We start from the raw sequence: 15,042 nt of genomic DNA on the forward strand, positions 1-15,042 counted from the left end.
GCCAGAAGACGCCTCCCCAGCCACACACACATACACGTGTTTGTGTATTAAGTTTTGGTTCCCAGATTAGAGACTGCTTACCCTGACTGATTAAATGTTTTTAAGCAAGCCAAGATACATCTCTGGGTTCACCAAGTCACCAGAGTCAGTACTGACTCACTATCACTGAGTCAGTACCTAAAATTTCCTTCAGGATTTTGTTGAATTAATGGTATTCTTCATAGAAAAAGTAACCTTGGATTAGAAGCTGTGCATATGTAGGGGATTTAGTCTTTGTAACTATGTAATGGATGTGACCAGTGATAGAAGCAAGGTCCGGTGCTGTAAAGAGCAGTATTGCATAGGAACCTGGAATGTTAGGTCCATGAATCAAGGCAAATTGGAAGTGGTCAAACAGGAGATGGCAAGAGTGAACGTTGACATTCTAGGAATCAGTGAATTAAAATGGACTGGAATGGGTGAATTTAACTCAGACGACCATTATATCTACTACTGTGGGCAGGAATCCCTTAGAAGAAATGGAGTAGCCATCATGGTCAACAAAAGAATCCGAAATGCAGTACTTGGATGCAATCTTAAAAATGACAGGATGATTTCTGTTCGTTTCCAAGGCAAACCATTCAATATTACAGTAATCCAGGCCTATGCCCCAACGAGTAATGCTGAAGAAGCCGAAGTTAATCGGTTCTATGAAGACCTACAAGACCTTTTAAAACTAACACCCAAAAAAGATGTCCTTTTCATTCTAGGGAACTGGAATGCAAAAGTAGGAAGTCAAGAAACACCTGGAGTAACTGGCAAATTTGGCCTTGGAGCACGGAATGAAGCAGGGCAAAGGCTAATAGAGTTTTGTCAAGAGAATGCACTGGTCATAGCAAACACCCTCTTCCAACAACACAAGAGAAGACTCTACACATGGACATCACCAGATGGTCAACACCGAAATCAGATTGATTATATTCTTTGCAACCAAAGATGGAGAAGCTGTATACAGTTAGCGAAAACAAGACCAGGAGCTGACTGTGGCTCAGATCATGAACTCCTTATTGCGAAGTTCAGACTTCAATTGAAGAAAGTAGGGAAAACCACTAGACCATTCAGATATGACCTAAATCAAATTCCTTATGATTATACAGTGGAAGTGAGAAATAGATTTAAGGGACTAGATCTGATTGATAGAGTGCCTGATGAACTCTGGATGGAGGTTCGTGACATTGTACAGGAGACAGGGACCAAGACCATCCCCATGGAAAAGAAATGCAAAAGAGCGAAATGGCTGTCTGAGGAGGCCTTACAAATAGCTGTGAAAAGAAGAGAGGCGAAAAGCAAAGGAGAAAAGGAAAGATATAAGCATCTGAATGCAGAGTTCCAAAGAATAGCAAGGAGAGATAAGAAAGCCTTCCTCAGTGATCAATGCAAAGAAATAGAGGAAAACAACAGAATAGGAAAAACAAGAGAGCTCTTCAAGAAAATTAGAGATTCCAAGGGAACATTTCATGCAAAGATGGGCTCGATAAAGGACAGAAATGGTATGGACCTAACAGAAGCAGAAGATATTAAAAAGAGGTGGCAGGAATACACAGAAGAACTGTACAAAAAAGATCTTCACGACCAAGATAGTCACGATAACGTGATCACTGACCTAGAGCCAGACATCTTGGAATGTGAAGTCAAGTGGGCCTTAGAAAGCATCACTACGAACAAAGCTAGTGGAGGTGATGGAATTCCAGTTGAGCTATTTCAAGTCTTGAAAGATGATGCTGTGAAAGTGCTGCACTCAATATGCCAGCAGATTTGGAAAACTCAGCAGTGGCCACAGGACTGGAAGAGGTCAGTCTTCATTCCAATCCCAAAGAAAGGCAATGCCAAAGAATGCTCAAACTACCGCACAATTGCACTCATCTCACACGCTAGTAAAGTCATGCTCAAAATTCTCCAAGCCAGGCTTCAGCAGTATATAAACCGTGAACTCCCAGATGTTCAAGCAGGTTTTAGAAAAGGCAGAGGCACCAGAGATCAAATTGCCAATATCCGCTGGATCATGGAGAAAGCAAGAGAGTTTCAGAAAAACATCTATTTCTGCTTTATTGACTATGCCAAAGCCTTTGACTGTGTGGATCACAATAATCTGTGGAACATTCTGAAAGAGATGGGAATCCCAGACCACCTGACCTGCCTCTTGAGAAACCTGTATGCAGGTCAGGAAGCAACTGTTAGAACTGGACATGGAACAACAGACTGGTTCCAAATAGGAAAAGGTGTACGTCAAGGTTGTATATTGTCACCTTGCTTATTTAACTTATATGCAGAGTACATCATGAGAAACACTGGGCTGGAAGAAGCACAAGCTGGAATCAAGATTGCCGGGAGAAATATCAATAACCTCAGATATGCAGATGACACTACCCTTATGGCAGAAAGTGAAGAGGAACTCAAAAGCCTCTTGATGAAAGTGAAAGAGGAGAGTGAAAAGGTTGGCTTGAAGCTCAACATTCAGGAAACAAAGATCATGGCATCTGGTCCCATCACTTCATGGGAAATAGATGGAAAAACAGTGGAAACAGTGTCAGACTTTATTTTTTTGGGCTCCAAAATCACTACAGATGCTGATTGCAGCCATGAAATTAAAAGACGCTTGCTCCTTGGAAGGAAAGTTATGACCAACCTTGATAGTATATTAAAAAGCAGAGACATTACTTTGCCAACCAAGGTCCGTCTAGTCAAGGCAATGGTTTTTCCCGTGGTTATGTATGGATGTGAGAGTTGGACTGTGATGAAGGCTGACCGCCGAACAATCAATGCTTTTGAAGTGTGGTGTTGGAGAAGACTCTTGAGAGTCCCTTATACTGCAAGGAGATCCAACCAGTCCATTCTGGAGGAGATCAATCCTGGATGTTCATTGGAGGGACTGATGCTAAAGCTGAAACTGCAATACTTTGGCCACCTCATGCGACGAGTTGACTCACTGGAAAAGACTCTGATGCTGGGAAAGGTTGGGGGCGGGAGGAGAAGGGGACGACGGAGAATGAGATGGCTGGATGGCATCACGGACTCTGTGGACATGAGTTTGAGTGAACTCCGGGAGTTGGTGATGGACAGGGAGGCCTGGCGTGCTGTGATTCATGGGGTCGCGGAGAGTCGGACACGACTGAGCGACTGAACTGAACTGAACTGAACTGAACTATGTAATATTTTCAGTCTTGTCTGCTAAAAGGAAATGAATTAAAAATATTAGGGCAGTAAGAACCAGTGCAGAGTTCCAAAGAATGGCAAGGAGAGATAAGAAAGCCTTCCTCAGCGATCAATGCAAAGAAATAGAGGAAAACAACAGAATAGGAAAAACAAGAGATCTCTTCAAGAAAATTAGGGATATCAAGGGAACATTTCATGCAAAGATGGGCTCGATAAAGGACATAAATGGTATGGACCTAACAGAAGCAGAAGATATTAAGAAGAGGGGGCAAGAATACACAGAAAAACTGTACAAAAAAGATCTTCACGACCAAGATAATCACGATGGCATGATCACTCACCTGGAGCCAGACATCTTGGAATGTGAAGTCAAGTGGGCCTTAGAGAGCATCACTACGAACAAAGCTAGTGGAGGTGATGGAATCCCAGTTGAGCTATTTCAAATCCTGAAAGATGATGCTGTGAAAGTGCTGCACTCAATATGCCAGCAAATTTGGAAAACTCAGCAATGGCCACAGGACTGGAAAAGGTCAGTCTTCATTCCAATCCCAAAGAAGGGCAATGCCAAAGAATGCTCAAACTACCGCACAATTGCACTCATTTCACACACTAGTAAAGTCATGCTCAAAATTCTCCAAGCCAGGCTTCAGCAATATGTGAACCGTGAACTTCCAGATGTTCAAGCAGGTTTTAGAAAAGGCAGAGGCACCAGAGGTCAAATTGCCAACATCCGCTGGATCATGGAGAAAGCAAGAGGGTTCCAGAAAAACATCTATTTCTGCTTCATTGTCTCTGCCAAAGCCTTTGACTGTGTGGATCACAATAAACTGTGGAAAATTCTGAAAGAGATGGGAACCCCAGACCACCTGACCTGCCTCTTGAGAAACCTGTATGCAGGTCAGGAAGCAACAGTTAGAACTGGACATGGAACAACAGACTGGTTCCAAATAGGAAAAGGAGTACGTCAAGGTTGTATATTGTCACCCTGCTTATTTAACTTATATGCAGAGTACATCATGAGGAACGCTGGGCTGGAAGAAGCACAAGCTGGAATCAAGATTGCTGGGAGAAATATCAATAACCTCAGATATGCAGATGACACCACCCTTATGGCAGAAAGTGAAGAGGAACTAAAAAGCCTCTTGAAAGTGAAAGAGGAGAGTGAAGAAGTTGGCTTGAAGTTCAACATTCAGAAAACAAAGATCATGGCATCTGGTCCCATCACTTCATGGGGAAACAGTGGAAACAGTGTCAGACTTTATTTTTTGGGCTCCAAAATCACTGCAGATGCCGATTGCAGCCATGAAATTAAAAGACGCTTACTCCTTGGAAGGAAAGTTATGACCAACCTAGATAGCATATTAAAAAACAGAGACGTTACTTTGCCAACCCAGGTCCATCTAGTCAAGGCTATGGTTTTTCCAGCGGTCATGTATGGATGTGAGAGTTGGACTGTGAAGAAAGCTGATCGCTGAAGAATTGATGCTTTTGAACTGTGGTGCTGGAGAAGACTCTTGAGAGTCCCTTGGACTGCAAGGAGATCCAACCAGTCCATTCTAAAAGAGACCAATCCTGGGTGTTCATTGGAAGGACTGATGCTAAAGCTGAAACTCCAATACTTTGGCCACCTCATGCGACGAGTTGACTCACTGGAAAAAGACTCTGATGCTGGGAGGGATTGGGGGCAGGAGGAGATGGGGACGACAGAGAATGAGATGGCTAGATGGCATCACCGACTGGATGGACAAGAGTTTGAGTGAACTCCGGGAGTTGGTGATGGACAGGGAGGCCTGGCGTGCTGTGATTCATGGGGTCGCAAAGAGTTGGACACGACTGAGCGACTGAACTGAACTGAAGAACCAGCATTTTAATTTCTCCTCTACAGCGCTTGAAATACTCAGTATTAAATAAATGTCAGGTTATTCCAAAGCCTGAAAAGAAATATGCAAAATGGCGAAAGCAGTTTCTGTGGTAGGGTGGTGGTGATTTTTTCCTTTTCAAAGTGTTTGTAATGTGCTTATATTTTATAATGGAAAAAAATAAATATATGTGTTAAATTTATGTGAGCCTCCTATGATGAGTGTAAAAGTTCCAGTGGCTGCGGGCAGCTTTGCTGTAGCCCATAAAGAAAGTTGGCCCATTTAAAACTTAGATGTTTTTGTCGTTTTTACACATGCAGAGAAAATTAAGGTAGATGGGTAGAAAATCCATAAAAGCATCTTTCCTTGGAAGGAACCCAGGCCTGCTTCTCAGCTGTTAATAAACCACCTGCATGGCCGTCTGGGCACGTGCCAGGAGCTGTGCCAGACCCTCCAGTGCCTGGTAGCAGACCAGCCAGGGGACAGGGAGGCGGCCGGTACCCACAGGCGATGTGGTCCTCACCTGCTCCCCCCATGCCCTGCTCCCCCGTGGCACTGGCAGTGACCGCCTCTGCCCAGGGCTCGCCACCGTGCCGGGGGTGCCCTGTCCGGACCCTCCCTTCCCTGACAGCTCGCCGAGTCCGAGGCACCCCCCCCACCCCCGCACCGCCTCACAGCCCCCCTCTGGGTCGCCCTTGTCCCCAGTTGGGTCTGAAGCTGCCTGGTCCTTCCACCGCCCGCCACCCCCTTTGGAATTGTAAGCTTCGTGAATGACTTAACCACGTCACTGAATCTTGAAAATGGTACCTGGCCTATGATAGGTGTTTATAAATAGGAATTAATATCGCAGCCCTACAGGGAGTAGGAACACCCCCATCTTGCAGATGAGGAAAGGGAGTGTACCAGTTAAACAGCATACTAAAAATTGGCCAACTACGAAGTGGCAGAGTTGAGACTGGGGGACTTACCTGGTGGCCCAGTGGGTAAGAATCCACCTGTCAATGCAGGGGATATGAGTTCAGTCCCTGGTCCGGGAAGATCCCACGCTCCACGGAGAATTCAGTCCCGTGAGCCGCACCCGCTGAGCCTATGCTCTGGAGCTCCACTTGCTGCAACCGGAGAAAGCCTGCGGCGGCAGCAGAGACCCAGCACGGCCACAGATAAGTTTTTTAAAAAGCTGAGACGGACACAAGCACGTCTGTCCAGAGGCTTCACAGAAGTGCTTGTCTCCCAGCCCCCAGTCCCCGAAAACCCAGGAGAAAACAGGTTGCCCTGCTGGCCCTGGGTTCACACCGGCCCTCATCCTGGCGCATCTGTGCGTCCGCCTGGGCCATCCAGCCTCACGGGGATGGACGGACGGACAGCTGTGGGATGAGGGTGCTAGGGGAGACGGGGCTACAGCTCCACACAAACACCCAGCCCCTGAAATGGGGAGAGCACCGGCGAGCGGCTCCCGGGAAATCCCGGAGGTCAGCTCCAGATCGGAAGGGGGCCAGTGAGGGCATCAAAACCGGGGCCCGTCCCAAAGCGTGAGTGGACTGTAAACCTTAAACACTTTTGTTTGTTTTGGTTAAATGTATAATCTAAGCTTAGCAAAGTATGTCAGGTTGAGACCGTGAAGCCATCAGAGCTGACAAGCTGTACTCACACAGCAGCCCAAGCCCCCTTCAAGTGGTGTTTGAGGTCAGGAGACCGGCTGTGTCATGAAGCCTTTTTAAAAAGGGAGGAATTCCTTGCCTGCATCGGTCTTCTTGGTTTCATCAGCAGCAGTGTGCCTCCTCTGCCAGAAAGGGAAGCACTTTGAAGCCAGAGTTGCCCCCAGGCCCCTGGGAGGGCGGCTGCGCCGGGCGGTTCTGCTGCCCCCTGCTGCTCACGGGTGGTACAGCCTCCAGGTTCATTCCCAGGCTGCCCGGGGCATTCCCTGCAAGACTCGGGGATTCAGTTCAGTCGCTCAGTCGTTTCCGACTCTTTGCGACCCCATGAATCACAGCACGCCAGGCCTCCCTGTCAATCTCCAACTCCCGGAGTTCACTCAGGGATTGCCCGCCCCTAAAGCCTCCCTGGTGACTCAGCGGTAACCTGCCTGCCAGTCCAGGAGACGTGGGTCCGATCCCTGGGTTGGGAATATCCCCCGGAGGAGGGCATGGCAACCCGCTCCAGTATTCCTGCCTGGGAAATCCCGTGGACAGAGGAACCTGGTGGGTTACAGTCCATGAGGCTGGAAAAGAGTCAGACACGACTTAGGGACTGAACAGCAGCAAAAGCAAACCACCGACTCCACCCAGTACAGCCCACCGCCTGGGCATCCTGTGCTCCACGCCCACCCCCCCCACCCCCCGAGACTGCAGACTCCTTGTCCTGAGCCATCAGTGAGGTTATTTGGATTGAGTTGAGTGATCATGTCAGCGGAAGGACATGGTCACCTGGGGACCTGACCAGACGTGGTATGTGGTCTCCGGAGGCGTCTGGTCTCCCAGGACAAAGCCACTGCCCACTGCTGTTCCTCCATCACGTCCACACATGCGTGTTAACTTCTGATGAACTCACCAAGGACTGTGACAAGAGTATGATGGTCAACAGCCCTTGTTTGACTCAAGACTCACCCACTTAGTAGCTGAATAATCTTATGCAAGTCACTTAATGGGTCTCAACCCTATTTCTTCCCTAAAATGGGGATCATCTTAACTACAATTATTAGTTATTAATGTTCAGTGAGAGTTTGTAAAGCCCTCGCTACACGCCGAGTGTTGAATTTTTTAAAAGATTTTGCACATACAAAGAAGCTGATTCCAGTGCTGGCCAAGGGTATAACCTCATTTTCACTACTAGGAAGGTGTCTTTTCCTCATTGCATAAGCAACATTTACCTGTCAGTCAACTGAAAACCATCATCAGCAACTTATTTTCCCTTAGAATTGTGAGATTCTGTTTAAAAGGTGTGATTTTTTTCCCCTCCTGTACTTAAAAGAAGAGCCTCATATACTATTAGAGCCTGGAGAGTCATCAGGCCAGCTTTCTGCCCACCTGGCCAGGTGGCCCACCCCATCTTTGGACAGCTCAGCTAGTAGACACTCCTTACTCGAACCCAAACCCAGTTCCCTGTGGTCTGTATCCTAGTCCTGCTCTGCAGACCATCTTAGGAAAGAACCCGCCTTCTCTCCCTTATAGCAGTCCTTTTTGTGTATGTGAAGATCTCTCCCCTGCCTTTGTCAGAAATCATCTTTTACCCAGGCTCAGAAACAAAGTAATTATAACCACCTCCATCTAATTTCTTCCCAAAGGAAATAGTGCCTTTATCATTGCCTGCCTGTGTGCCTGCTCAGTCGTGTCCAACTCTTTGCAACCCCATGGACTGTAGCCCGCCATGCTCCTCTGTCCACAGGGTTCTCCAGGCAAGAATACTGGGGTGGGCTGCCATTTCCTCCTCCAGGGGATCTTCCCGACCCAGGGATGGAACTTGCATCTCTTGCTTCTGCATTTGCAGATGGATTCTTTACCACTGAACCACCTGGGAAGCCTTTACTAAGATAATGGGAATTTGTCTGCTCACTTAAATCTTTACATATTTTACTGACTAATATTAAAGGGTCCAAAGTGATGGAGATAAAGGATTAAAACAGCTGCCATTAGTTCTCCCTCCAAAAATGCATCACTTCAACAACAAGTTCTTGTCTTAGGCAGCGTTGGCCAACTTCACTGCCCGAAAGATGGGGGTGGTGGTGGCTGCAGGGGGGTTTGCTCAGGGTGCCATCCCCAGGGCTGCGGAGTCGCACTGCAGGCCAGGGCCCAGGAATCCGCATTCTAATGAGCAGCACCAGTGCTCCCACTGCCGCACCTTCCCCAGGAGAGTCTGGGTCCCACCCGATGGTCCTGCTGACCGCACCGCAGTGAGCGAGGCCGCCCCGCCCACCCCCCGGGAAGCCCTCCAGCCATGAGTGGTAGGCTGGCTCTGGCACCGAATCGGTGGGCTCGGCCTGCACGGGGGGTGGGGGGGATGGGGGGGGGCAGAGCCTGGAGGAGGAGGTGGCGGGGTGTAACTGACCCCAGGCGGGCTTCCTCTGCCCCCAGGGCTCCTCTCAGCATTTCCGTGTTGACTGCTGGGGCCCCAGCCCTGTCCGAGGAGACTCCGATGGCAGAGGTTAGAGCTGAGGGGTGCGGATCCATGGAGCCGGTTCTCCGGGGTCACCCAGCTAATGAGTGTTGGGGTGGGGCGCTGACACAGCAGTCTGACTCCAGGAGCCCCTGCTGCTCGGCCTCGGCCCTGGCTCTCTCTGCCTGACCTGGGGGCATGAGACCAGCTCACCAGAGCCCTGATGTCCCAAAGGTCACCCCGCTGCTCCGCGAGCCACCCCCTCCTTCAGGATGTCCTGTCTCAGCGGCGCTGTCCCCTCCGCAGGAAGCTCCTTCGGATGGTCCCCGTCCACGTCACCTCCAAAGGGTCCCAAAACCCAGCCGTCCTCTGACCCCTGGACCCTCGTCCCAAGTGGGTGGGCTCCCCAAGGTCAGTGAGCAGGGGACAAACGGCACCCACATTGTGGCCATGCCTGCGATGCCACCACTGGCCCACCCCCCGCCCCCGCCACGAGCTGCCGCCAGGACCCCCAGGAGGAGACGGCCTGACCCCCCATGGCCTGCAGGACCCAGACCCAGAGCTCTCCTGTCGACTGCCGCAACCCTCGAACCTGAGCCCTCACTGGCCCTGCTCCCACCTGGCCCGCCCTGCCCGCCCAGGCCTTGCCCACCCCCGCTGGTCCAGCACCCAGCCTGGGAGCAGCCTTCAATTTTGACATCATTGAGAGCTTAGAGCTAAGAGTTGAGAAATTTTGCAAAGTAATTCCCTAAACCTCCCATCTTCACCCATATCACTAATTGCTAACGTCCTGCAGAATGGACATGTGGGATCCACACACAGCCTCCCCTGACCGCTCAGACCTCCCGCCCTGAGAGCACCAGTGTGTATCTGCGGGGAGCACACACTCTAGGTGACCAAGTCGTGGTTGCCACCTGGCCAGGCACCTCCCGTGCCGGCTTGTCTGCCTGCTTGAGGGGCAAGTCCAGGTTCCCGCGGTCCATCCACTCATCGTGGGTCCAGTCCCCTTGGGTCTGGACGCTTCCTGGGCCTCTGGTGGGGACACTGGATCTGGACACTTCCTGGGCCTCTGGGGTGGGGGGGACACTGGATCTGGATGCTTCCTGGGCCTTTGGGGGGGGACAACATCTGGATGCTTCCTGGGCCTTCGGGGGACACTGGCGCTTTGAGGGAGTGCAGGCTGGAGGCTCCGCGTGTCCCAGTTGAGCCTCGTCCTGTGTCTGGACTCGGGTCTAGAGCCACACAGGCCCTGGGCCCCAACTGGCCCAGAGGCCCCAGCGCGTCCTGATGTGGACACGGTCTGCGTGGCAGCGGTGGGGTGGTAGGATGTGTTGGTCTCCTCCTCAAAGGAGGCTTTGTCAGGACTCCGGCCCCGGGCACCCAGGCTCAGGTCGGGGGCCAGCCCCCATCAAGGCCTGGGCACAGACCCGATGGGACCCAGGCTGCTGGCCCACCGCAGGCTCTGGGGGCCGGGCCTCCAGCAGAGCAGGGGCTTGATCAATACTTGCTTAGTGAGTGAAGGGATGAGTGAGGCTGTACCGGAGCTGGTTCCGTCCCAAAGCAAACCCTCTGCATCGTCCAGACGCGCCTGCGCGGCTTTGCTTTATACACGGAGCATGGCTACGCTTGCAGGGTTCTTTTTTGCCTTATTTCTACTGAGAGCACGGAAGCCTCAGTCCCAGTAAAGGTTCCTTCCGGGATCCACAGAGTAGACTAATTCCAGAAGCTGAACCCGGACCCAGGATGTCTCCATTTGATTCCCTGTGGGAGGCGGGGTGGGAGGGAAGGGGTTTCTCCGGGTCTCCGGTCCTGAGACTGGAGCCCAAAGAGGAGCCCTCGGGCCGGGCTGACCGTCCCCTCTGTCGTTCCAGGCGCAGGCGGCGGGAGACGCACTGAGGCCCGAGGCCGCTGCAGGAAGACCCGCTCCCGGAGCCCCGGCCCGGCCGGCCGCGCCGTTTCGCACTGAGACTCGGACGCGAGCCCGTCCGTCGCTGGAACCTCGCGGGCGCGGCGCTGGCCGGCGGCCGGGCTGGGAGGGGCCTGGGTGCCCGGCTCCCCTGCGCCCCGAGGACGGGCCTCGGTCCCGACGGTGAGGACTCGGGACCCGGGACCCCCGCCCGGCGCTCCTCTCCCGCACCCGGCGCGGGGACTGAGCCCGGGGCCGACGCGCGGCCGCGGGCCCCTCAGCGCGCCTGGCGGCCCTGCAGCGGCGCAGGGGGCTCGGGCGCCCCAGTGCCGTGGGAGCGGGGCTGCCGGGTAAGCGGCCGCGCCACGCGCTCTGATCATGCTGATGTGACTGACCTGAACCACACTGGATCGAACTGGGTGGAAATAAATTGAACTGAAAGGCTATCAACATGTCTGCCTCTTTCACTGAGGGCCAGGCCCGGGGCTGAGGACCGTCCTCGTCTCCGCACCAGCCGGGCCAAAACCGCGCTGCTGCGGCAGGAGAGGGACGGGACACCACGGACGGGAGGGGACAGAGGAGAGGGACAGGGGACACCACGGACGGGAGGGGATGGAGGAGAGGGACAGGGGACACCACGGACGGGAGGGGATGGAGGAGAGGGACAGGGGACACCATGGATGGGAGGGGATGGAGGAGACGGACAGGGGACACCACGGACGGAGGGGACGACAGGGGACACCGCGGACCGGAGGGGACGGAGCAGGAGCAGCAGAGGCGGCAATGGAGCAGGTCCGGCCAGCGGAGGACGCAGACGCATGCAGACACGTTGGTGCGGGCAAGGGCATCTCAGGCATGGCCCGTGAACCCCACATGTGGAATCAGCTGGAAGGTCCCCCAGGCCAACAGCAGAGTCTCAGGGAGCCGGACCAGGAATCTGCATTTTCAAACAACTTCTACAAGTGGATTCAAAGTTTGAGATTCACTGAGGGGAGGCGGTGGTGAGGCCGTGGGGTGTCGGTCATTCCCTGGCCAACGGGGGCCTCCCCCAGGGGCTGCTGCCCGCTCCCCGGGATCCTGGGTGTTCGCTTTGCTGACACGCTTCCAGCGCCTGATGGCAGTGGGACGGTCGCGACGGGCACTCAGATCTGACCAGGCACACCTTCCTTCTCTCTACGCCCATCCTGGATTCCAGGGCCAGAAGTGGGAGGCCTCACACAATCAAGAAATGCCCAGAACTCTGGGATATGGAGGCGGGCGCCTGGGCCACACTGCCCATGGGTCCCGGCCTAGCGGCTGGAGGCCTGAGGTCCAGGCATCCGCGGGCGGGCGGGTTCCTCCTGAGGCCGCCCTCCTCCCCGGGGGCGTCTTCTCCCAGAATCCTCACGTGGTCTGTGCACACGCATTCCTGGTGTCTGGGGCCCGATTTCCTTTTCTTGTAAAAGACCAGTCAGATTGGATCAGGGCCGCCCTGTGCTGTGCTGTATCGTTCAGTCGTGTCCAACTCTCTGCGACCCCATGGACTGTAGCCTGCCAGGCTCTGCTGTCCTTGGAATTCTCCAGGCCAGAATACTGGAGTGGGTTGCCATGCCCTCCGCCAGGGGGTCTTCTCTACCCAGGGATCGAACCCAGGTCTCCCTCATTGCAGGTGGTTTCTTTATCATCTGAGCCACTGGAATACTGAGTGGCTGAATTCCCGACCCAGGAATCGAACCAGGGTCTCCTGGATTGCAGGCAGATTCTTTACTACCTGAGCTATCAGGGAAGTCCCAGGCTCCTTTTAACTTAATCACCTTTTTTAAAGACCCTGCCCCTATATACAGCCACACCTGAGGTGCCAGGGGTACAGCTGAGGGCATAATTGAACATATAAATGGGGGGCTCCCATAGTTCAGTCCACAACAGGCGGTGTTTCCTTTGCTATATTCTTGAACATGCGCATGGAGAAGCGCTTTGATCATCTAAGTGCTGTCTCTCAAGTTTAAGCTGCCCTTCCATCCCTCTTGTCCAGTTCATTTTATCTTTAGATAAACATGTAACACGTGCAGCCTCCAAACTGTGGACATTTTTAGGATTCTCAGTGGCTTCTTGCTGAGCCTCTATCTCTCATATCAACACAAAATTGAACTGCGGCCCAGAACTTCCCAGTGACAGTGTGTGACCCAGCAGCTTCTCAGTGTGACCCAGCAACCCTGGGACAAGTTAGCGACCCAGTCCCGTCATCAGCCAACACTCCTCACACACGTGCCGAGCATCCAAATTTCCTGCCTCCCATGGGCGGTACCTTGTGGACTGTCAAGGAGCCCAGGTGGGGACCACTGCCGGGGTTGCTGCCAAGAGGGACAGACATGACAGCAACATCTCCAACTGCGATGCCGCCTCACTGACTCAGGGTCCCCACTGCCTTCCAGAAAACAACAGATTCTGGGGACTCCCCTGGTGGTCCAGTGGTTGAGACGCCGCACTCCCAACACGGGGAACCTGGGTTCAATCCCTGGTCAGGGAGATGGATCCCACATGCTGCATCTAAGACCCAGTGCAGCCAAATAAGTACATTTGTCTTTTGTTATTTTTAAAGACGCTTCCCTGGTGGCACAGTAGTTAAGAATCTGTCTGCCAGTGCAGGGGACCTGAGTTCAGTCCCTGGTCCGGGAAGATCCCACGTGCCTCACAGCAACTAAGTCTGTGGGCCACAAGTACTGAAGCCCACTGGCTCTAGAGCCCCTGCTCCACGGCAGCGTGAAGCCCGTGCATCCCCATCTAGAGGGTGTTCCCCAATCACCGCATCTAGAGAAAGTCCACGCGCAGCAGCGAAGACCCAGCACAGGCAAAATAAATACAGAAACCACACTACTTTGGAATTCTAAACCTACTTTAAAAAATATTCTGAAATTAATAGATGATGGTTTTACATAATATGTAAAAGCACTTAGCTCGGTCGTGTCAGGGAGACTATAATCGGAAATAAAGCAGGCTTTTCTATCCCAGCTCCATGTGACGACGATTAACATTGTCCCAGGCGCCTCTGAAAGGGCCTCCCTGTCCCTGAACATCCCTGGAACTGAAGCTGAAGGTCTACCTCGGTCAAGGCTTCAGTTCTCCGGGGGACCCGGGGACTGTTGTTTGAAGCGGCTTCTATGTATCTGAAACTCCACACCCACCTGCTGTTCTGGGAGACAGGCATTCTACACACACTTCGGAGATTAAAGATGCCAAGTCCAGAGGCGCAGAATCTCAGGCGACGGTAAGGGTGGGAGGTGAACCCCAGGCTGCCCGGCCCCGTGTCACCCACAGGGTATCTGCAGCGGGGCGGGCCCAGCCTTCGGCATGGCAGGGAGCTCCAGGAAGTGCTCACACCTTCAGCACGTGCCCAGCCCCACCCCAGAGACCGTGTAACCGCCTGGGGCCCTCAACGGACTTCCCTGGTGGCTCAGCTGCTAAAGAATCCACCTGCAATGTGGGAGGCCTGAGTTCGATCCCTGGGTTGGAAAGATTCCCTGGAGAAGGGAAAGGCTACCCACTCCAGTATTCTGGCCTGGAGAACTCCATGGACTGTTTAGTCCATGGGGTCGCAAAGAGTCGGACACGACTGAGCGACTTTTGCTTTCACTTAGAATAAATCTGGAAGCACTCTCTCCCTTCCCTTTCCCCTCACCAGACCTGAGCAGACCTGAGCAGTCCCCAGGTGACTGTAATGAAGCCCTGTCTGCAGCCAAGGGCAGCACCTGGGAAGGGCAGAGCCAAAAACCCGGGCCCCCTCACCCCGAGCGTGGGTGGAGCCATTCACCAACAATGCACACGTCCACCTGGCCTGGGCGTCGGCAGCCACCGCCTGGACCACACAGCCTGCAGGGTCACCCCCGGGGCTTGGCCTCCACCTGCGAAAACACACGCTGAGCGGCTGCAACCTGTGGGCTCTGGGTTAGGTTCTGGAGGGAACACAGCACCGAGTGGCTGCCCCCTGTGTCCTCCAGCCCAGGAGACACAGCTCAGCTA

The 15,042-nt window shown here is 53.1% G+C and overlaps 1 protein-coding gene across 2 annotated transcripts in view; it reads left to right on the forward strand.

Annotated features, from left to right (window-relative positions):
• The window catches only part of SSR1 (signal sequence receptor subunit 1), a 32,304-nt gene extending 20,818 nt beyond the window's left edge, over positions 1–11,486 (forward strand). For both annotated transcript variants that reach the window (XM_055407182.2, XM_055407181.2), the window contains one exon: positions 11,012–11,486. In XM_055407182.2, coding sequence (XP_055263157.1) covers positions 11,012–11,036 — 25 coding nt within the window. In that variant the 3' untranslated portion in view covers positions 11,037–11,486. The remainder of the gene's footprint in view (positions 1–11,011) is intronic.
• Positions 11,487–15,042: the final 3,556 nt, after the last annotated feature.

Source organism: Moschus berezovskii, chromosome 23, assembly GCF_049115385.1.
Source record: "Moschus berezovskii isolate FMDL1 chromosome 23, NW_MosBer_1.0, whole genome shotgun sequence".
In the NCBI taxonomy this organism is placed as follows: Eukaryota; Metazoa; Chordata; class Mammalia; order Artiodactyla; family Moschidae; genus Moschus; species Moschus berezovskii.